This window comes from Ochotona princeps, chromosome 1 (genome assembly GCF_030435755.1).
Source record: "Ochotona princeps isolate mOchPri1 chromosome 1, mOchPri1.hap1, whole genome shotgun sequence".
NCBI lineage: Eukaryota > Metazoa > Chordata > Mammalia > Lagomorpha > Ochotonidae > Ochotona > Ochotona princeps.
This window is the reverse complement of record NC_080832.1, coordinates 75,186,653-75,209,274: the sequence shown is the minus strand read 5'-3', so window position 1 is coordinate 75,209,274 and position 22,622 is coordinate 75,186,653. Positions and strand designations below refer to the sequence as shown.

General features: G+C 39.1%; 1 protein-coding gene across 1 annotated transcript in view; it reads right to left on the bottom strand.

Moving 5' to 3' along the window:
• Positions 1-22,622, bottom strand: part of ME1 (malic enzyme 1) — a 168,787-nt gene that overhangs the window by 62,382 nt on the left and 83,783 nt on the right. The window contains exon 6 of the mRNA XM_058661081.1: positions 12,232-12,335. Coding sequence (XP_058517064.1) covers positions 12,232-12,335 — 104 coding nt within the window. The remainder of the gene's footprint in view (positions 1-12,231; positions 12,336-22,622) is intronic.

Genomic DNA, 22,622 nt, shown 5'->3' with positions numbered 1-22,622 from the left:
AATCAACCTTTACGTGAATCTTAAATGCAAGCATTGTGGTACTTTTATGTAAGTACTATTATTTTGTTAATATGTTAATATGAGACCAAACTGACTGTCCACAACATTTAACCAAATTATTGGTCCTACTCATCATTCTTGGCAAATATAAATCATAGTATTTATAGTAATTGATCAAAGAAATTTATTTTTAACGCATATTAGGTAGCCCTTCATTATTTTTAAGATTCATTTTTATTCAGCTGTATGCAATTGACAAGGTTGCCCTGGACATAGACAAGTGTTAACTCTGCTGGGAGAAAAGTAGCCAATAGGGCCCGGAGCAATAGCCTAGTGGCTCAAGTCCTTGCCTTACATCTGTTGGGGCCCATAGAGTTCCAGCTGCTCTAATTCCCATCCAGCACCCTGCTGGTGGCCTGGGAAAGCAGTAGAGAATGGCTCAAATCCTTGTGACCCTGCACCCACAGCCATGTGGGAGACTCAGAAGAAGCTCCTGGTTCCTGGCTTCGGATTGGTTCAGCTCTGGCTGTTGTGGCCACTTGGGCAGTGAACCAGTGGATGGAAGATCTTTCTGTATTTCCTTCTCTATGTATATCTGGCTTTCCAATCAACATAAATAAATATATTTTTAAAGTTCTGTAAAATATCTGAGGCGACTCATGTAGGAGGAAAGGTTTTGTTTTGTTTTGTTTTGTTTCTGCCTATAGTTTTGCACCCAAGATTAGTCTGGTGGGTGGAGGCCAGCAATGGTAGAGTGTGTATAGAGGAACCATCACACAGTGAGCCAGGAAGCCGAGAATAGAGGAAGAACATTTTTACTTGTATAACTAACCCTTTCATGAGAACTACCATTCATGCGCAAGCCCCACTAACTTAAAGATTTCTCATAAAGCCTGTCTCTCTGACAGCAAAAGCACATCATGTCTCCAACCTAAACTCAACAATCATTAAAGTTAAAGCACTGTCCGTTAACATATGACTTCCTGGGTTCAGACATCTGCACAGGTTTGGGGAGCAAGTTCTATTCAAATTATTATGGCATGCTTTATTGTCACCATTACAACAATCCTATAAAGTTGGTACTATTATTATTTTCACTCAATTTACAGAAAATGCTGAGTCTTACCAAGGAAAGTGATTTTCCTAAGGATGCAAATACAGGAGTTGATGAAGCCAACAACCTACTCTGAAGTCCACATTTTACTTACCATGTATCCCTGAGAGAACTGCTTTAGTGGGCTGGCAAGGTCAGTTTCCTAAGTTTCCAGATCCCAAACCTTCATAAAGTGATCCAAGGAAAAAAAGTGATTCTATGAGACCTCTGAAGAAAATACAAAATTACCCTAAATGACACAGCACCTACTTGAGTTCAATATGATAAGCTTATTATTCATGTTATTTTCATGCATCCCAATCTAACTATATTGGTTAACATTGACAGTCACCTATTTTCTACTCATAAATGTGGCAGCCTTTACCATGTACGTTGCAGTGGTATTACTCTAGCGAGCATGGTAGGGGAAAAACTGGGTCACCATCTGTGGATACCGCAGAGAAAAACAGTCTTAAGAATTAATCACGACATCATGGCTAAATCAAAAACATGACGTGCTGTGTTAATTCTGGCTTACTTTATATTTCGAAATAAAAATAGCAATCCAAGGATGGAAACTGAGTTGGCCAAAATGTGATCCTCTTGGCAATATAAATTATTATTTTGCTCTCATGTCTTCATTATGGTAATTTCCATACAATTTTTATACCATTAAATACCAGAACTTTGAAATATGCTAGCTGAAATATTTACTGTAAGCATACATTAACTTTTTTTAACATACATTAACTTTAACATAACTTTGAGGTAAAACGTGTCCCTAACATTTGGGAGAATCATCACTTACTATGCCCTTAGATTGTCCTTAGCACAGGAAAAGGATGCTAGAAACTCAGCAAAAAATATGACATGCTTAAAAAATTAATCTTTCCCCCAGCTCTAGGCAATTACCTAGGTTCCCTTGTACCTAGTCAAGTGCTGCACTGAGGGAGAAAAGCAGTCAATAGTTGGTAGGCATTTTGGTTCCGGTGATTGCCAAATTTGTGTTAACTATATCAGTGTGCCAGCATAGTTGCCTAATTAATTAATTAATTAAAGACACATGGGGAAGGTGGGAACACTGGGCTGGGACATGCCACCCTGGCCCCCAGGCGGGGGTGTGGGGTTGCAGATTGCCCAGAGAAGGCGTATTGGAGTGGGAGTAGCTGAAGTCATGTTTGACAAGGGAGGAACGACTTCTGGGGTCTTCTAAGAACCCAGCCGTGGCACTTGGAAGGTAGGTGAGGGCGCTGGGACAGAGCAGTTCAGAAGGGGTAAATTGCTCACATCTGGGTCAGGCAAAGGTACCCACCCATGTGGAAGAACTGGGCTGGGCTAAATAGCCCACTTATTGCTCACTGGTGCTCTCGAAAGCTGGGGCTGGGGCTGGGGCTGGGGGTGGGGAAGGTGGAGGGGCAAGCTTGGCTGATGTAGGCCACAGTACCTGTTCTTACGAGCCGGGGGGTATGATGGGATGAACCAGGCTAGATAACAGAACTAATCTGACAGGAACCCACCTGACACTTACCAGAGCTGGGGCTCCAAGAAGGCCAAGTAGGGCCAGATAGCACCAAGCAGCACCATGCAACAGCCAGGACTGAGAGCAGACCATGCCAAGCAGGGCCTCTGCCTTTGTTGGCATGCATGAGATCTGGAGCTGGAAGCAGGCCTGTAGAGGAACTTGGGGAACTCTCCCACGAAAGGAGATTCGGGGAAGGCCAGGCCAGGAAGCACTTTTGTGCGGGCCAAGTCTAAGCACCTACTGGTACGCTGGAGAGCCATGACAGGGTTGGGCTGCATCTGGCTGGACGAGGTTACAATATCTGCTTGTGAAAGCTGAAACTATGGATGAATCATGCCAGGCTGGATCAAAGCACCTGCGAGCATGTGCAAGACCCAGGGCCAGGGCCAGGCCAGGTTGGGCGACCCTGGGGTCTCCCCTGCTGGGCTGTAGCTCCAACTGGTGAATGCGAGAGCGGGGGCTGGGAGTCAGCAAATTCAGTTTGGGTAGCATTACCCTACAGCACATGCAAGATCTGTTGCTGAGTGCGGGACACAGAACTCACTGGCAAGTGTCAGGACTGGGTACAAGTAATGTCAGGCTAGACTACAGTACCCCCTGGAAGGTGCAATATCCGGAGCTGTGAACAGGACTATCAGGGAATCTGTGGCCACTTCTCTGCTAGGCTATACCCATTGCAGGTGAACACAAGAACCAGAGCTGTGGACAGGCCACCCTGTACAATGTGGTGGTAGCTGTCAGCATACATGAGGGCCAGGTCTAGGGGATGGGCTGGGATGAGCTAAGCCATACTACCCATGGTGTACAGGAGAGCAAGATGAGTTAAGGGCTGGGTTGGGCTAGGCTTCAACAGAGGCTGGCATATGCAAAAACTGTGGCTGGGGGCAGGCCTGGTGTGAGTGACTGGGGGTCACCCAAACTAGGCCATGGCACCTGCTAGTGTGGGTAAGAACCAGGTCTGTGTTGTGCCGGCTGGGCTACCCTGCAGCAGCTAACACTTAGCAAGAAATATGGGGTTTTGGGGAATCAGATCAGATAGTTGCATCCACTGTTATGTACATTGCTTGGTACAGGTGAAAGACCGCATCTGACCCTGTACTAGCTGGCACGAACAAGAGTCAAATCTGAGATCACCCCAGGTTAGGTTTCTTGAGAGATTTCCCCAACTACATGGCTGGACTCAAACTCTGGCCACAGGGAAAATAACAGGATGTGTTATCTGACCTCGAGGTGAATCTGTGGGGACTGGGCCTCCTCAGTTGCTGCTGATGCCTGGGCAGTGGACAGCTTGCAGATATGCAAACAGGGGACCTGACAACCAGCTCATCTGGACCATCAGAGGATGTCAACTGCTCCATCAGAGGATAGAAAGCAGAACTAGTTGGAACACTCTCCTGGCTAAGCTCTGCAACATGTTCCTGATGCACTAAGGTAGATGTGGTCAGCCCATACACCTTGGATTTTCTCAATCCTGGTTTAACGAAACTGACAACATCTCAAAACTATCAAAACCACTCAAGTAACACCCTTAGAACACTCTTCCCCACACTGGGGTCTCTAAGGCATCATCAAAAACTGCCCCCATCCCTGGAAACTGATGTAATTTGACAACAAGGAGCAGCCCCTTACCTCTCCTCCCCTGGGGACATGAAAGGAAAACAAAGATATGTTCCTCCCTCCTTCCTCTATATCTGAACCTCTCTACCCTAACCAGAGGCCAATGTGCATCCTTCTCAACTAAGTAAACAATATTAAAAATAAAATAATTTTTAATTTGGGGAAATATTTTTGTCAATACATTCCTATTCTCTTCTATGGCCGTCCTTTGTGTAGATCGATTCAGTTCAACAAATCTTTGTGGGAGATCGCCCTGGATCTCTGCCTGCTTAGCCTATGTGGGAGGTCACAGGCACACAGCATACTGTGTCCCGGGGGGAGGCCCTTGACAATGGTTTTGGCTAACCAAGACTTCAACATGACGTAATCACTGGCTATATGGGTGAGTGAGGGGGTTGCACCCCAGTTTCTCTTCTCTGTCCTTGATAAGCAACACTGTGAAGTCAAATACCCATAGCCTCCCTGCCAGCCACATGTGGTCAATGTGACCTGAGGCATACCTGCCAGCTTGTGTTGTAAATGACCTATTACATGGAGGGTCCAGAGAGGGCCCAGAGAGATAGATATGCCTTATATAAACAAATAATGAAAATGGAATAAATGGAAAAAAAGAAAAATACTTTATATTAAAAAAAAACATTCCCATGAACTTTCTGATGCACTTGTGTGAATCTGAATGTTCATTACCTCTGAGAGAAAAAAAATCAATCATGAATACAAGGAGTACCTTGTGGTGCAGCAGATTAACTCACCACCTGCAATGCCAGCATCCCAAGTTAGAGTGCCAGCTCAAGTTCTAACTGCTCTGTTTGCAATCCAGTTCCCTGTCAATGTGCCTGGGAAAACAGCAGACAGTGACCCAAGAACTGAGTCACCCATACTGGAAACTCAGATGCAGTACTGTCCCAACTTTATCCTTAACTACTCCTAGTCACTGAAGCCATTTGGGGAGTGAAAAGGCGTTCTCTCTTTTTCTGTAAATCTTTGAAAAAAAAATTATCTTTAAAGCAAACAAAAAACTATAGTAGTATGATATTTATAACCACTATTTTAAAAGATAATCAGTCCAACTTTTCAAAAACAAAACTTGAGGAAATGAAATTTGTTATTTCTTTCTGAGTGTTTTACATTCCCCATTTTTCCCCCATGTGTTACAGTAGGTCCCCCATTCTTTTAAAATGGATGTAATATTTAACACTACTTTTATTCTATTTACATGGGTCATGAATGTACTATTCCATTCTACAGTTTTCTTACTATGGTGTAAGTTGTACTGAAAAAAGAACTTAATCATGAAGGAATTGCTTTTTTCCTAGTTATCACCTTTTATCATATTGTAAGTGTAGAGTAACTACTGATGAAGCCATTTCTTAAACATTCATTATTTACTCTTCATGAACCTTACAGTGTACTGGGCCAAACTGAAGTCAAGAGACAGAAACTCTATTCAGGCTAAATGTGTGGGTGGCACAGGTTCAAGCACTTGGGCCATCTTCTGCTGCTTTCCCAGGCACATTATCAGACGGTCGAATTAGAAGTGGAACAACAGGGATTCAAACTGATACCCATGTGGTATGGCAGACTGTGGCCTACCACACTGTGCCAGCCCTTTGGACAGAGTTACCTTCCAGAGCAGCACACTCCTTGTTTGGTTCCCACCTCACTGATCATGCTTCTGTACTTTCCTTGGAAAACTTGTTTTTTTCCTGTTTCTGAGACATGTGACATTTACCACTGCAAAAACCTGTTCGCCTCAACGTCACAGTTTATCCAGCATCTAACCTTTCCCATTATCTATATTAACATTTCCCTTATTTGAACTTCTGTTTCTTAAATTATTTCAATAATCTCATTACTGCTTGCTCCCTTGTAACTTGTCTCTTGTAACTAAAGGGCCAAACTAAAGACTAAATTTATAATTTGCATAATTTCTTTGCTGAAAACACAATGAAGTCTTACTCATCCTTTCATTCAGAATCAAAAAAGTTTTTCCAGTAGTTTTCAAGGCCATGGGCCATCTGGTTTCTTGTCACATTAATCCCCTTATCTCTTTCTCGTTTTTCCCCTTCCTTGCTTTATTCTGGCCTGCTTGTTATTTTTCTAACTCAAACCAGGCCAAGGCTCATCCTATTATCTACTTGGAATCCTTACCATCCTTGATTTTGTACAGTGTCCAACATGTCTAGAACTTTCCTCTCCTTTAAGCATTTTCTTCTCAGTGAGGTCTTCCTTATATCTAACCTATTGAAAGTTTCACCCCCAACTCATTTTCCCCCTACCCTGCATTTAGCAGTAACAGTATCAGACATATTTATATCTATTTTTGATGTTTTACTTATATCCTTGTATGCCCAAGTTTCATAAGAGTATAGTTTTCTTTTTTTCTTCTCTGCCATATCCCATATTTTAAAGTATCATCTAGTATGTTGTAAGCACTCAAGAAATAGCTGTTAGATTAAAGTTAAAACTGATCCACTTTGTTTACATATCTTAACATGAAAGGTGTGTGAGCAGGCATTGTGGCACTACTGTTTAAGGTGCTTCTTCCACACCAGAAAACAGCAATTGATGGCTCTGGTACTTGGGTCCCTGACATCCACATATGGGGGACCTGGATGGAGTTCCAGGTTCCTGTTGTTAGCATTTGGGGGGTAAAGCAGTGGATAGAGAAACTCTCTAGTTTTCTTCTCTCTTCTCTTCTGTCTAGTTATCTGTTTGTCACTCTTTCAAATAAATAAAATAAACAATGAAAATACAAGGAAAGATATGTATGAAAGAATCCTGGAAAAATTAAAGAATTTCTTCCTTTTATATGATTTAATGTCAGAAAATTATAAAGCCTGTATAATTTGAGCACACTGTTAAGGATTTATTAAAATGACACCATGTATAAGTCCCTTAAATACCTGATTTTGTTTTTGTAGTTATACTTCATATAGTATTCTTTTTCCTAAACCAATTGCCCCTTAAATTCATATGAAATGTAGTGGTACCCTCAATTCTGCTATCAAAAATTCTATATTTAAGAATTTCATTGATAATTATTAACCAAATAAGGAAGAAAAAACTTTTCTTCAAATAAGCCTTAAAGACTTGGTATTGAAATTTTTTCATGAAATGAGTAAAAATATCTCAGCAAGGAATATATACTTTTTTAATTTAAGGGATTAAAATAAACACTTACTTGTAAGTGCTAGAAATGACCACAAAGATGGTTATTATGTTCAGACAACCTCTTCCAATCTGGCTGCTCTCAGACATTTCATTATGATTTGTCACATAACATTAAAGATAAATTACAGTCTGAAGGCATACCACATGCAGTCAGCTGAAGGTGTGATGATAATGTTTTCCTAGGATTATATTTTCCTCACTGAGTCAGTCTGGAACTAAAGCCTTGACTATCTACCTGAAATAGGCCAGACCATTCAGACAAGCTTTTAAGCTGGTGAAGCTTCTTGAAGATCCGTTTCAGATTTCAAAGGAGTAAGATATACACTTCCTGAATTATCAGGCCTACATTTTTAAGTTATTATTATTTTCTAAAAATACCTCTCAGATAGGTAAGACATGCTCCTATCTATACAGAGTGTCATGGTTAGCTTCTCCTTAACTCTGCACTAAATCCTTGTGTAGAATGCATTCTATCAACGTCTTCTTCTTTCTGCCATTTCTGTGGCAGCTAATTTCACAATTTTCTATGCTACTTTCTTCCACCTGTCTTTTATGTGATGCTATTTTTTTAGATGAACAGGATATATTTCCAACATAGGAAATTTTATCTATAAATTTTAGAGGACCATTAGCTTTAATCTGTCACTTTGTTTAATGTAATTTATTTTGATTTTCCTGAGAAATTTAAGGAAAACACATGACTCTCTTGAGATGCCACTTACTATTATTCTTCCCTGTAGGTCAAAGGCATTATAAACCAGTTGGTAAAAAGCAAATGCAAAAATGTCTTTTAATATGAAAGAAAACCACCATTCATGTTATCAAGTAACATGAATCAAATTCAGCTTGACATAGAATTTTTTTCATTTTCACATCTAAAAATTACAAAATTCACAGTTTTACTGCAGCCACACTTTTGTTAAAATGACAACTATTTCTATTTATTAGCTTTCATTTAAGCTCTCTTCAACCAAACATAAGAAAAAGATCCATAAGTGTGCATGTGAAAAAAATCAATTGACATATAGGGGAATGGAAATCAAACTTATAACTGAAACGCCACAGACCAAAAGAGAATGGAGCAACATATTCCAGACTATAAAAGCTAAAAATTCTCAGCCCAGAATAACATACCCAGCAAAGCTTTCCTTTGTTTTTGAAAATGAAATGAAATTCTTCCCCAGCAAAGAAAGCTAAAAGAATAAACCTCTTCCAAATCTGCCTTACAAATGATAAAGATGTTCTCTTGACAGAAAAGAGGAATAGCACTTACCAAAACCAGTCAAATGTGAAGAACATACCAGCAAAATAACAACAGGAGATTAAATCAAGCACTGAACAACCCATTGCTAAAATGACATAACCAAATTACCACCCATTCAATTAACCCCAAATGTAAATGGATTAAAACCATCAATCAAATGTTACAGATTAGTACACTGCATTAAAAAAATAAAACCCACCTATCTGTTGTCTGCAGGAGACACCAACAAAGATCAGTGCAAACTATATTTCACGGATTTTGATGTTTTTATTTCTATTTTTATTTCTTCAAAACAGTTTATTTCTCATTAAATTCTTCACTGACTCACAGGTCAGACAGCAGCATCATTTTCTTCAAGAAATTCGTTGATTTTCCTTTTCACTTCCTCAATGACATATTAGTCATTTAGTAGCATGTCATTTAACTTCATGGCATTGTAAATTTATATTTTTCTTTCTGATGCTGATTTTGTTTTGTTTTTTATTTAAGCGGATATGTGGGAACTTTGAAATGGAGACTATCATATCCAGATGTGAGGATACAGTTCAGTATGAATCTCTACTTCCAGATTAAAGATGGATTCCCAATGACACTGTTAAATATATCTTGACAATAGGGTACTGTATTCTGCTATTGTCCATACCCACAATGATGGACTTGACTGTTTATGAAGAAGTATACTATTATAATAACACAGGTGAAACCAGTGGGGGTGGGAGATGGGGATGAGATAAGGGAAATTCCAGAGCCTATGGAACTGTATCATAAAATAATAATAATATTAATAATAATGAAAAAATAAAAAGAATCAGAAATCAACAGATATATATTATATCCCATTAAAAATTAAGATAGAAACATACCTTAGCATTTACCTTTTTTTTTTTTTGCTATTTATTTTCACTTATTTCAAATGCATAGAGACAGAGACAAGAGACAGACTGAGACACAGTGTATGTAACACGGATCTTCCAATCAGTGGTTCACTATCTAAACACAACATTCAGAGCCATGCCAGGCTAAGGCCAGGAGTCTGGAACTCCATTTGGTTCCCCAACTTAAGCCATCATCTGCTGCTTATCCTGCCATGCATTAGCAGCAAGTTTCATCTCCAGCAATTGCAGGACTCTAACCCGACACTTTGGTATCAGATGCAGGTATCCCAAAGCATCAGCTTGCCCACAGTGCCACAATACCCTACTTCAGTATTGTAATAGGCTTGCTATCCTCCAATATTCAATAATTTCAGTTAATTCTCTAGTTCCTGGACAGAGAACGCTGATGATCAGGAATATGGCTTAACCATCACAGTAGTTCAGCTTCAAAATTCTTACAGCAGATCTACTAAGTTAGGTTCATGATTAGGCAGAAAAGACCCTGGCACAGGGGATGGAATGCTGATTTGACATCTCCCAATAACTGATTTTTTTTTTTGCATCCAGTTTATCTGACAGACAGGCAGACAAAAATGTACATGTGCACACATATACACAAAGAAATACACACACACAGCTCATTTGTGCTGGTTTTTTCCCCCATTTTCCTATTAATATTCAGGGCTGGGTCAGGCTCAAACCCACAGCCAATAATCCAATCCAGGTCTCCTACATGGGGGTCAGAGATCCAACACTTTTCCAACCATCACCTTCTGCCACTACAGTGTATTAGCAGAAAGCTGGAATTAGCGGCAGCCCCGGGACTTGAATCCACATTCTGATATGGGATATGTGCATCTGAAAAGCAACATAAACACTGGACCAAACACCCAACCCCTCCCAATCCTGGATCCCTATACTCCTCAGAATTTTCTGATCCCACAAAAGTGTCTTTGCTCCTTTTTCCTTTTGAAGCAGTTGAAAATAGATAACTTCTCCCCTTTAAGAGCAAAGTGACACACAGCCCCATATATTCCATCCTTCTCCTCTGCCCAGTATTATGCTACAAACAGGATGTCCTAGAGTTGCTTAAGGAACAAAAGAACTACATGCCATAACAAGTGCAGGATTTACACAGTTTGTATTAGCCTGGAAAGTACATGTGTTGATAGATTCTGAAGAGTATTTGATCAAAGGATCCAAAACCCCAAATTAGATGAGGGAAAACTTATTTTGAGGCATCCTCCTTAAGTTACAGGACTTAACAACTAGTAAGAATCCCAAATGATTCAGACTCATTTCTAGGGATTTCTTAGAAATCTAGACAACCCCATGGCTGATACTGAATGTGAATGAAATACTGAAACAGATGGAAGAATAGGGAATTCCTAGACTCAAAAAAGTGAGCTCTCTAGACCATACACACTATTGGATGATTACGTTCTATAAGAAGGAGCAGAAAACATACCACTCTCCAGTGTCATAAGACATATACTAATAAAAAGACACCAAAGACATTTAGTCATGGCTCTCATTCAAAGACCACAACTGAAGGAAAAGGCTGATATCAAGAAGGGTAATAAGTGAGAATATTTACCCAACAGAAGCCAGGCATTTAAAATTAAATGTGATAAAAATGACTAGAAATTAACTTCTCAAACAATCTGAAACTGTAGAGTTACTCAATTATTTGTAAGAATAAATGTGGTTTATTCAAATAAATAATAAATATATTAAGTATGTATTTTTATAAAGTAGTCTATACAAATTTGAAAAATACACTCAGCACAAACACCATAGACAATGACAGATTTGATATATTCTAAGTATTTTGAAGGCTGATGAAAGTATTTTTTCCTGTTGGAGACAACTTCTATACATTGTAAGAGATAAGAAATACATCCTAGTTACTTCTGATTCTCATGATTATTTATTCCTATGAATACCAAGGCAACCAATATGCTTTAAAATAGTACATGCTTTATTCTGTTCTATAGTAACTGCATGACTGACAGTGTGACAAAATCCAAAATTCTCCCAGAACATTATTACTAAATTATGCTTGGTGTTCTCTCTAAAATAACAATGGAAAATTTTGTAGTAGTACAATCAAATGCTAGCTAGAATAGACAAAAATATAAAACTACATTTTGAAAAATTATTGTCGATTTACTCAAGGACATAGCTTGTATCAGATATCGTGTGTCTCCTGCTCTGCACTCTTCTGGACTGTACCAACTCCTGCTCACTTAACAACTTGTCCCTGATTCTTCTATCACAGAAGGTCAGAGAACAACCACAAAGGTGATAGAAGATCTAATTTTGTCAGCAGCCAAAAACAAACTGCAAGACACCAATAACTCTAAATAGGTTTGTTTAGGTCATCAAGTCACTAGGATCAGGTATTTCAATTGCCTCAGCTTCTAACATTCTTGTTAGAAGGATTTTCAGAGTTAGAAAGAGAGGTCTGATCTGGGATAGACAGAGTACACTATCATTTGACTGCTGAAAGCTATGAGGAGATAACCAGACAGGTAAAATATACATGCATACATAAATGCATATTTTATATAGAGTATTCCCTATTAACTCAAAGCATTTATTTTAAACTTGAGATTTTTATGGTTACTTGTATTAAGTTATTTCAGATTTTTGAAATTTAACTCAAATATAAAGATATACTTACTTGGAAGAAACCGCCTCCATGAATTCATCCAGAAAATCATCATATGCAGGCCCTCTCACTCGTCTCTGCCGCAGTCCAATATACAATGGATCTTTAAGTAATTCCTGTCAAAAACAGGAAACAATTAGAAACAACTAGAAGCAGATGACGTGTTCTTTCTAATCTTGTTTCCTCATCTACACAAAACAGATAAGCAAAATTCTGTCATACTAAGTAAAAACTAAGCAAAAGAATTATTTACATACCCTTGTACACAATATTTTTGAAGTGTTCATACAACAAATAGGGACAATAAATTCTAAATATCAGAAATATTCTGGATAACTCTAAGGGAAAACCACAGGGATCAAAACATCTCAGTGGTGCTAATTAGAAAAGTTTACTTCATATTTTATAGGCAAAGCTTATCATATATCTTAGAGAATGGAGACATAGCAATTCCTTTCTTAGATTTATTTTCCCCTTTCAAAACCAGTTTTCAAATAGTATTTTGATTACATATTTAAAATGATAATTGATAAAAGTAGCTCAAGGCTGTGATTTTTTCTTAAGCTTTTTATACTTTATACCATTTAAGTTGTCTGTAAATTAGTGCTTGTGAGAAAACATTGCTGTTCAACTTTTAGTTGGTGTAATATATAATATTATTTTTATAAATCCCTTTAACTGTTGAGAGTGAAACATGTCAGTCTGCTCCATGATCATCATGTCCTCCATGTGGAGCAATAAATTTTCTTCTCTGTTTTAATTTTTATTTTTCATGATACAGTTCCATATGTTCACAGATATCGGTTTTTAAGCTGAGGTATAATTTACACATAGTAAAATGTAACCAATCACAACAGCTCTCAATAAATAAGGAACAGAAAAGAACTTCCTCAGCCAAGCAAGAAATTCACAGCTAACCGCATATTTAACAGTAAATGATTAAACTTCCTACGACAGAAAATAGGCCACTATATCAACCTACCATACCTATTCAAAAATAACTGGAGACTCTAATTATAATAAAGCAAGTAAAAGACAGGAATACAGATTGGAAAATAAAGTAGAACTTTTTATTTATATATACACATCACAATGTACACAGAAAATACTAAGGGAACTGATATTGTGGTACAGTACATTAAGCTACCACCTGCAACAGGGGCTTCCCAAAACAGAGAATTGGTTCAAATCCCTGCTGCCTCAATTCTGATCCAACCCTCTGCTAATGCACCTGAAAAAGCAGGGGAGGACGGCCCAGGAACTTGGTCCCTGCCCCCATTTGGGAGAACAAGACAGAATTTTACAATTTTGACCTGGTCCAGTTCTTAAGGCCATTTGAGAACAAACAAGGACTGAAGATTCTTTCTCTTTCTCCCCCCATTCTCTTTCTCTATGACTTAACATTTTCTAAAATCCACTACAAAAATAATAAAATAAAATAATTAAAATTTTTAACACAATTGCAGAGTACATGGTTAGTGTACACAAATTAATTGTATTCTCTATACTTACAACGGACAGTTTAAAATGAAATGAAATACACAACTCATTTATAATAATATTCTAAACATGGAATTCATAGAGACCTACTTAACAGAATATGTGTAAATCCTGTACCGGACACTGTGAAACACCACTGAAAGAAACATAGCTGAGCTGTCGGCTGTTAAAAACATATCAACTGGGCTCGGCAGTGTGGCCTAGTGGCTAAGGTCCTCACCTCGATCCCATATGGCTGCTGGTTCTAATCCCGGCAGCTCCACTTCCTCTCTATCTCTCCTCCTCTCAGTATATCTGACTTTGTAACAAAAATAAAATAAATCTTTAAAAGAAAAAAAAAACATATCAACCAATGTCACATATTAGTAAAATAATTGACCAAACTGTCACTTTCATTTACCAAGAACAGAGAAAAATCTACATAATGAACTTGTGAATCCACCTAAGGAGATTTCCAGGCAGAATGCTGAACTAACTTCTTATTCTTTGCCTTTTATTTTTAATATATCTTTATTTATGAAAGACAGAGTACAGAGACAGAGTGAACGAAATGATCAGTTTTTACCTACTGGTAAGTTAATTTTTACCTACTGGTTTACTACTCAAACGGCTACAATAGATAGGGCTGGGTAAAATCACAGCCATGAGTCAAACTCTAGGTTTCTCCCAAAGATGGCAGGGACACAAGTCTATGAGCAGTTATCTGCAGTGTTCAAGGTGTTTTAGCAGGAATCTGGACCAAAAACAACCAGTACCCAACTGGGTACTCACATATGGGATGCAGGCAGGAAGCAGCTTATCTTGTTGTGTTACAGCATGAGTCCTTGAACTGGTTTCTAGTTGCTGTATAAGTTGCAATACAGAGAGGGGCTCAAGATAGGAATTTTCAGTTTGTGTGAAAAATTATAAGAGAATATGGAGAACATACGGCTTGTCGGTAGAACACTGCCACAGTAAAATATGGTTGGCAGAGATCAAACTAAGTACATGGTTGTAATGGTTTTTTGAAAACCACTGAATGGTTTAAAATATCAATCCATACACCCAAAAAAATCAATAACACAGTAATAAACATTCATTAGCATAAATGTTAATGAAACAGTAACTGTCTTATGCCATTGAGTTTGGAGGTGGTTTGTTATACATAAATGAACTTTTTTTTTTGGTGCAAGTGTAGAAATGTTTGAATCATCTTAACTGGAGTTTAATTAAAGCCAACAAAAATAGCCAAGTTGACATCTGTTGCCCTAGTGTAATAATCAACAGCTTCCTCTTACATTGTGAAATTACCTCAGTTATCTAACAAAGCTTATTTATAATGTACTTTATAACAGTGAGTTAAGGTTTCTGGCTACCTGAAAATTAGTGTTAAATAACATGAATGGTTTTCAGATGTAATATAAAATCTGAAATCAAGTGCTACTGTAAAGTCCAGTTGTTCCTTAAGGCATGCAAACTTCAGACAATTTACTGGCAAGCTTCCAAGCAGGTGAGGCTAAACTGCCAATATGCTACTAACAGCTGCCAAAATTGAAATTTCTTCATGTCTGGAATATATTTAGTCTTCTAAAATGTGAGTTACAAAAAGAGCAAAGTGGAGTGGAATAAGTTACATATTTTCCCTTCTCTTTTCTCCCACTCCTTTACATATTAATATTTAAAGTACGTAACATGGGGAAACATGAGTACAATATTGTCAATTATAATGGTAATACGAGGAAGACAGAACTCTTGAATTAAATGAAAGCTACATATTTTTCCAATAATAAAAGTATCCCTGTCAAGATTATTGTTTTTAAACATTTAAAAAATAATTACATTTGCTAAAATTAAGACACAGCTTAAAGAATGGATGAATTCTTGGATATTTGGTTGGTCAAAAATTAACATCTACAAACAGCAATTTAATAAGATCAATTGATTTCAACAATGACTTCACAGACCAAGAACCCTGACAGAAAAGAAACAATATTAATTATGCCCCATCACCCTAAACACAGGACACATGAAAACTTAAAATGAACAATGAGAATATCACTTATAGTAACTAAGAAATAAGAAGTATGCTGTTAGAATTATACTATTTTGAGGAAAATAATAAATGAATAATTAGAGAATATCTGAAAATTTTCTTTAATTCACTTTACTGAAAGTTACTAAATGTGCAACTGCATAAAAATCACCTACATATCTGATGTGTAACTTAAGCAATGTTAGTAAAAGTCTTTCATACACTAGGTTATTTTATTTCATGAAATGCGCTTTATTCCAAAGTGTCAAGTTTTTTAAGATTTATTTCTAAGGCAGTGTTACAGAAAGAGTGGGAGATACAGAGCAAGAGATCTTCCACTTGTTCACTCCCCAAATCGCTGTAACATCCTGGGCTCAGGTCAGGAGTTTAAGGTCAGGCGACCAGGCTAGGAACCAGGAACTTCACTTGGGTTTTCAACATGGTGGGTGGGCCCAAGGAGTTGGGTCATCTTCCAGTGCTTCTCCAGCTGCATCCATAGACAGCTGGATGGGAATTGGAGCAGCTAAACTTAAACTAGTATACATACGGGATACCAGCATTACAGGTAGCAGCATAACTTGTTACGGCACAATGCTTACCCCAAAATTACCAATCTTCTAAAACGGCTGTTTGATAAATAGGACATGATGACTGTATACGTGGTGCTGTTACTTATGGTTATTTGTTTACAAGCTGTGACAGGTGTGGTGGGCTGAAAGAGCTCCACAAATACTTGAACTAGTAGAGAATCCACAATTACACTGTTTTTTACAAAAATATTCACTGGTACATCTCTGAAATACTGGGATTGAAGCAACAGGCACCATGAGGGAAAACAGCCCTAAACAAGTGTCTTTGGAAACTGACTACATGGATCAAATAACAAGCATGAGGATTGTGTGCTTAAAAATTGCTACAAATAAAGAAGTTTTTGTTTCAAAATGATTATATGATAAGTGTATCCTTGTTGGAACTAACTACAATAAAGTAGAAGCAAATGTGGCAAAGCTCAGTTATTTTAAAAAGTAAGAAAGCACCAAGTCAAAAATGTGCCAACCAAAAATACTGAGTACTTATCATTATTTCAGGAATGGCTGAACGGGATAGAAGATGAGGTGGTTTTTGGAAAATACCAGAAGAACATGGAAGCAACTGTGTCTTTAGGACAAAGCTGGAGAGGAGCTTTCAGTAGAAAAGCTACAAATGAAGAGACTCCACGAAGCAGTGAAGACTGTACAAACACACAGCAGCAAGCAGGATCATACTGGCAACTCCCAGTTGGCAAGCATGCCATTTTCTTGGACCAAGTTGCGAGGAACCTGCAGCCCATGTGCCACTAGTGATTTGTGTGAGACAGAGCCATACAGTCCCCACTGACTCTGAGTGTGGCCTGAAGAGTTGACAGAGAACATAGTATTCACCTAACCTCAGGAAAGGAAGACACATTGATCTGAAAGCTTCTGTGGCTTGTGAGCCACTGGTAGATTTCGCTCAAGGGAGAAATCTTCAGGACCCACTGAGAGCGCCCTTTAGAGTTGAGGTGGGGGAAAGTGGACAGTGTGCCCTCTTGTTTCTCACCTCCTCCTGACCAACTCTGTCAGACAGTCATGTGGCTATAGGAATGGGTTGGCTCTCTCCATGGTAAGAGAGGTTCACAGGGTATATGATCCCTTGCACCCTACAACTGCTGGAGGCTGGGACTGTGGGAATCCTATGCCAACACAACAAGCCCAGAAACTGAACAGGGTGTCAGATGTGGCTAGGACTTTGGACAATCACTGGGTCCATCTCTAGAAGCTCAGAGCTCCCGGAATTCTGGGGAGAGCTACTGCAAAGGCATTTGTGTTCACACTTTGATGTACACTGATTCTTTGTGTAGCATGTGTGCCTGAGCAGGTACAGTGTATAAATACTGTGAGCTTACTCAGGGAAGCTGGTTCACCTTGAGCGGGCTGGGGTATGAACATGCCACCCTAGATGACGATACCTTCCCACCTGCTAATGGTAAAGATCCCCCGTGCCTAATTGGGAATGTCAACCTGGGTTGTTGTCACACCTTCGGCTCTTCCCAGAACGCTCTGTCCCAAATCAGTACACAGCTCGACATATCAACAAGTGTCTGCCCAGATGCGTAAAAACAAATGTAAAAATAAAAGAAATACAACCAAGAGAGACAATATGACTCCTCAAAAAGAATACATCAATGCTTCAATTTTATGCTGTGTAAGAGATGGATGAAATGCCTGAAAAGGAATTCAAGACATGATCATAAGATTATTCAAAAACACAGAAGTGATTTAATGAGTTAAAGAAATCGGTACGTGACAAACACTGCCAGGAAATAGAAATAGCAAGGACAAGATAAACTTAGATAGTAGAAATAAAGAATTTAAGATCAAATAAAAATACAGTAGAAGTAAAACAAACATTTGAGCTACAGGCAAATCTACAAATACCTGTCAAACAAAAGAAACTGAAATCAAGAAAAAAATGAAAACAGTTTTCAAGATTTATAGAAATAACTAAACAAACATGTCCTAGAAGCTACTGAAGATACGGAAACACAGAATGGCTTAGAAAGTTTCCTAAGTCTAGCTCCATCCACCACTGTTATGTGGTGGGCAAATCTTGAGCCGGTCTGGGCTTGAGGTCTGAGAAATTTCTCCAACCACAGTCACCACGCTATGGTGGATCTCGACTAGGTCCAGGCATGCTCAGGACCTTGGTTCCACCCACTGCCACTATGCTGTGGGTAGAGTTCAAGTGAGTCTGGGAAGAGGTGCATCTCCCAGCTGCATAATCTGGTCTGGGTGGCCCAGGTGCCAATGGTGCTGGGCCAAGTCCTCGCAGCCACCGGGTGGTACACTCTGGGAATTTGGGGGTATGAGGTTATAGAGTCTAGGAGATGGAATGGCAGGGGGATGAGCAGAGACCTGTCTAGGTAAGGAATGACTTTTCTGAAACTTCCATGGACCAAGCTACTCTACTTGAAGGGCTACAACACAGAATCCACCAGCGAGCTTCAGAAAAGGGAACGGGTACTGTTTGAGACTGCGCCATGAAGTTGAGAAATATGTGAGTGTATCAGGCCTGGGGACAGAATCTGCAGTGAAGTATGTGGGCTCACCCATGTGGAATAGCAATATTTGTTGGCACACACAAAAACTGTGGCTGGAAATAGGCCTGTTTGGGGAACTCAGGGATGACCATGTGGGTTGGAATTCCTACCAGTGAACATGAGAACCAGAATTGATGCATTGTCCTGGGCTGAACATGGCTGCAATATCCTTTGCCACAGGTGTGGACTGGGTCTGGGGAGGGCCAGACTGGACTAGGACTCTAGCACTCACTGGTACTTGTGAGAGTCAGGGAGCGGTGTAGAACAGGATGGGCTAGGTCTCAGCTCCTGACAAATCATGTGAGAGCTGTGTCTGGGCACAAACCAGGTATAGCTGCATTGCAACAACCAACAGTAAGAACCAGAAAGAGTGTGGGCCTTTAGGGCCTGGCACGGTGGCCTAACGGCAAAAATCCTTGCCTTGAATGTGCCAGGGTCCCATATGGGTGCTGGTTCTAATCCCAGCAGCACTGCTTCCCATCCAGCTCCCTGCTCGTGGCCTGGGAAAGCAGTTGAGGATGGCCCAAAGCCTTGAGACCCTGCACCCAAGTGGAAAACCCAGAAGAATTCCTGGCTCCTGACTTCAGATCAACGTAGCTCCAGCCATTGTAGTCACTTGGGGATTGAATCAGCAGATAGAAGATCTTCATGCGTTTTTCTCTCTCTCTCTCTCTCTCTCTCTCTATATATATATATATATATATATAATAATAATAATAAATAAATCTTAAAAAAAGAGTATGGGCTGATTGTGCAAGGACACCATTCCTACCATGACAACAGGTGAACAAAGTCAACCTGGGCCAATAACCCACCGATATGAGCAAGATCTGCCACTGGGAGGAGACCAGAGAGACTTGCTGAACTCCTTCATCAGGTTGCGCGGTTCCTGCAGGTAAGTGCAAGAACCAAGGCAAAGAGCAGCCCAAACCAGACCAGGTTACAGTACCTGCCAGGATACATGTGGGTTGGGTCAGGGTGTGGACCAGGCAGGGACAGTTAATCACATCCACTGTCAGAGCTGAGAACCAGGATGGGATGCAAGAGGGGCTGAATTGGGCTGCAACACCAGCCAGTTCACACTTGAGCTGAGACTGGGGGCTGACTGGTCAAGGCTAGGCTATAACACCAACCAGCACAAGCTGGAACTGGGGGCAGGCTGGATCAAACAAGAATGAAGCATCCACTGGTGGATGCTGAAGAGAGATGAGCCATGACAGCATGGGTGCGCTGAGTGTCAGGTCCATGAGCCCCAGTGATGGAGGGGCCGTTGAGCCCACCTGCAAGGTGGGTGCTGGATCCATGAGCCTCAAGGGTCGGGTGTTTGGCGGGACCCAGGCCATATGGCCCAGGACTTTCACCCTGCCTGCATGAAGGGTGTCAGGTCTTTGAGCCCGAAGGGTGGGGAATCCAGAGGGGCCTAGTTCTCCTGGCCCACGTCACGGGGCCTGCTTGCATGGTGAGTGCTGGGTCGATGAATCCCAGCGGTGGGGGAGCTAGTGGGTCCCGGGTCACATTGCCAAGGGTCTTGGGCTCGTCTGTGTGGTGGGTGCTGGATCTGTGAGTCCCAGGGGTGCAGGGGCCAGAAGTGCCTGGGTCTCGTGGCCCTGATCACTGGGACCACCTGTTGATGGGTGCCAGATCCATGAGCCCCAGGGGTGGGGGGGTTCAAAGGGCCCAAGTCCTAAGGCTCAGTTGCATGGTGGGTGCTGGGTCCATGAGTTTGTCATTAGAAAAACACAGGAAAGAAGGGAAAGACAAAAAAAAATCATAAATGGAAAAAACTGTCAACCAGAGTATTTATCCAGTGAAGCTCTATGTATAAATTAAATGGAAAGACTTTCTCACTACCAAGCCAGTCTTAAAAATGTCACTGAATAATGTGCTACATACAGAAATAGAAAGATGACTGACTTCATAAAAGAATATGAAAGAAGAAAATTTCTCATAAAAGTACAGAGATCCAAAAATAAAAACCTGATAATATTCATGGTAAAGTGACAGAAACAAGGCATTACTTATCAATAATAACCTTGGATGTACATGGTCCAAATTCTCCAATTAAATGACATAGACTAGCTGGATCCATTAAAAAAAAAAAGCAAGATTCTTCAGTATACTTCCTACAGGAAATATACCTCACAAACAAAGACACACATAGACTGGTAGTGAAAGGATAGAAAATGATATCACACATACATGGGAAAATAAAAGTAAACAGGCACAACCATCCTTGTAGCAGACAAATATACTTTTACAAAAACAGCTTATGAAAGAGAAAAACAAGAGTATTATGTCATGATTAAAGGATAAACTCAACGGGAAGATATGACTGCAGTAATTATATATGCACCCAATACCAACTCATCTAGGTTTATAAAACAAATGTTAGTGAATCCAAAGGGAGACATAGTTTCCAAAACAACAATAATGAGACCCTTTGCGACCTTACTTCCATCAATGGACAGATAACCCAGACAGAAAAATGAACAATGAAACAACAAAGCTAATCTACAATCCTGATAAAAAAAAGATCTAATTGGTATCTATAAAACATTTCATCCGATAGCTGTAAAATACACATTTTTTCTCATTAGTACATGGAATATTCTCTAGAATAGACCATATGCTAGGCCATAAAACAATTCTTAACCAACTTCAAAAAATTGAAATCAGACCATGTATCTTTTCTGACCACAATGGAATGAAGCTGGAAATTAACAACATAAGAAATTTTAGAAAATGTCCGAACACATGGGGACTGAACATCCTGCTTAAGGAACAGTGGATCACAGAAGAAATAAAAGGGATATCTTTAAAATTCCTAGAAATAAAGATGGCAATGCACATATCAAACTTCATGATAACAGCATAATCGCTCTTGTATACATCTTCATGTATTGCACAATGTAAAAAAGTATATCATATTTTGCTGAATGTGCTATTTATAGAATGGTTTATATGTATGTAAAAGATACTATATTCTCCTAGTTTCCCTTTTATAGGATAACCTATATTTTTGTCCTTAAGGATAATAAAGGATATATAAGATATAGATTATTATTTCTAATGCATTGCAATTATTAAATCATTAAATTCTAATATTTTAATTTATTGATATATTATAAATTTCCTTGCAATATTTAAGAATTAGACATTTGAAACCAAACAGGCTAGTTTATTTAATTAAAAGATGTTTATGGCAATCAGTATATACTCAATAGATGTTTGCAAGAGAATAAACCAAAGACTTCATATTAAACAAGACCTTCTTAAGAATTAAATGTCACTCTAATAGTACATTGTACTACAATCAACCACATGAGACAAGGAAAAAGACTGGGCAGTGGAAAAAGAACAAAACTTTAGAATTTATAGAATTTTAAGGATTCAAACAATAATAATAATGATCAGTTCCTACCTTTTTCTATCTCAAATAAATACCTTCACAATCAAGATCCTAACACTCAAAATATTTTAATATTTTATTTTAAATTTATTTTAGTATTTTTATTATTATAAAAGCAATATGTGCCTGCCTTAAATGTTAAAAAATTACTGAAAAACTTAAAAACAAAAAAATATTTTTAAAAGTGCCAGACAAAATGATTAACACTTTGTTATGATTCTGGGTGAAGTGCAGAATTTTACACGTGCTTGGTAATTTAGAAATGGTTGGCATATGAAACATATTGATAACCATTCACCTCAAATTTATATTAAGTTAAAAAAAAACTATCCTTCTATTTTCCAACAAGTTCATGTCTTAGCTGA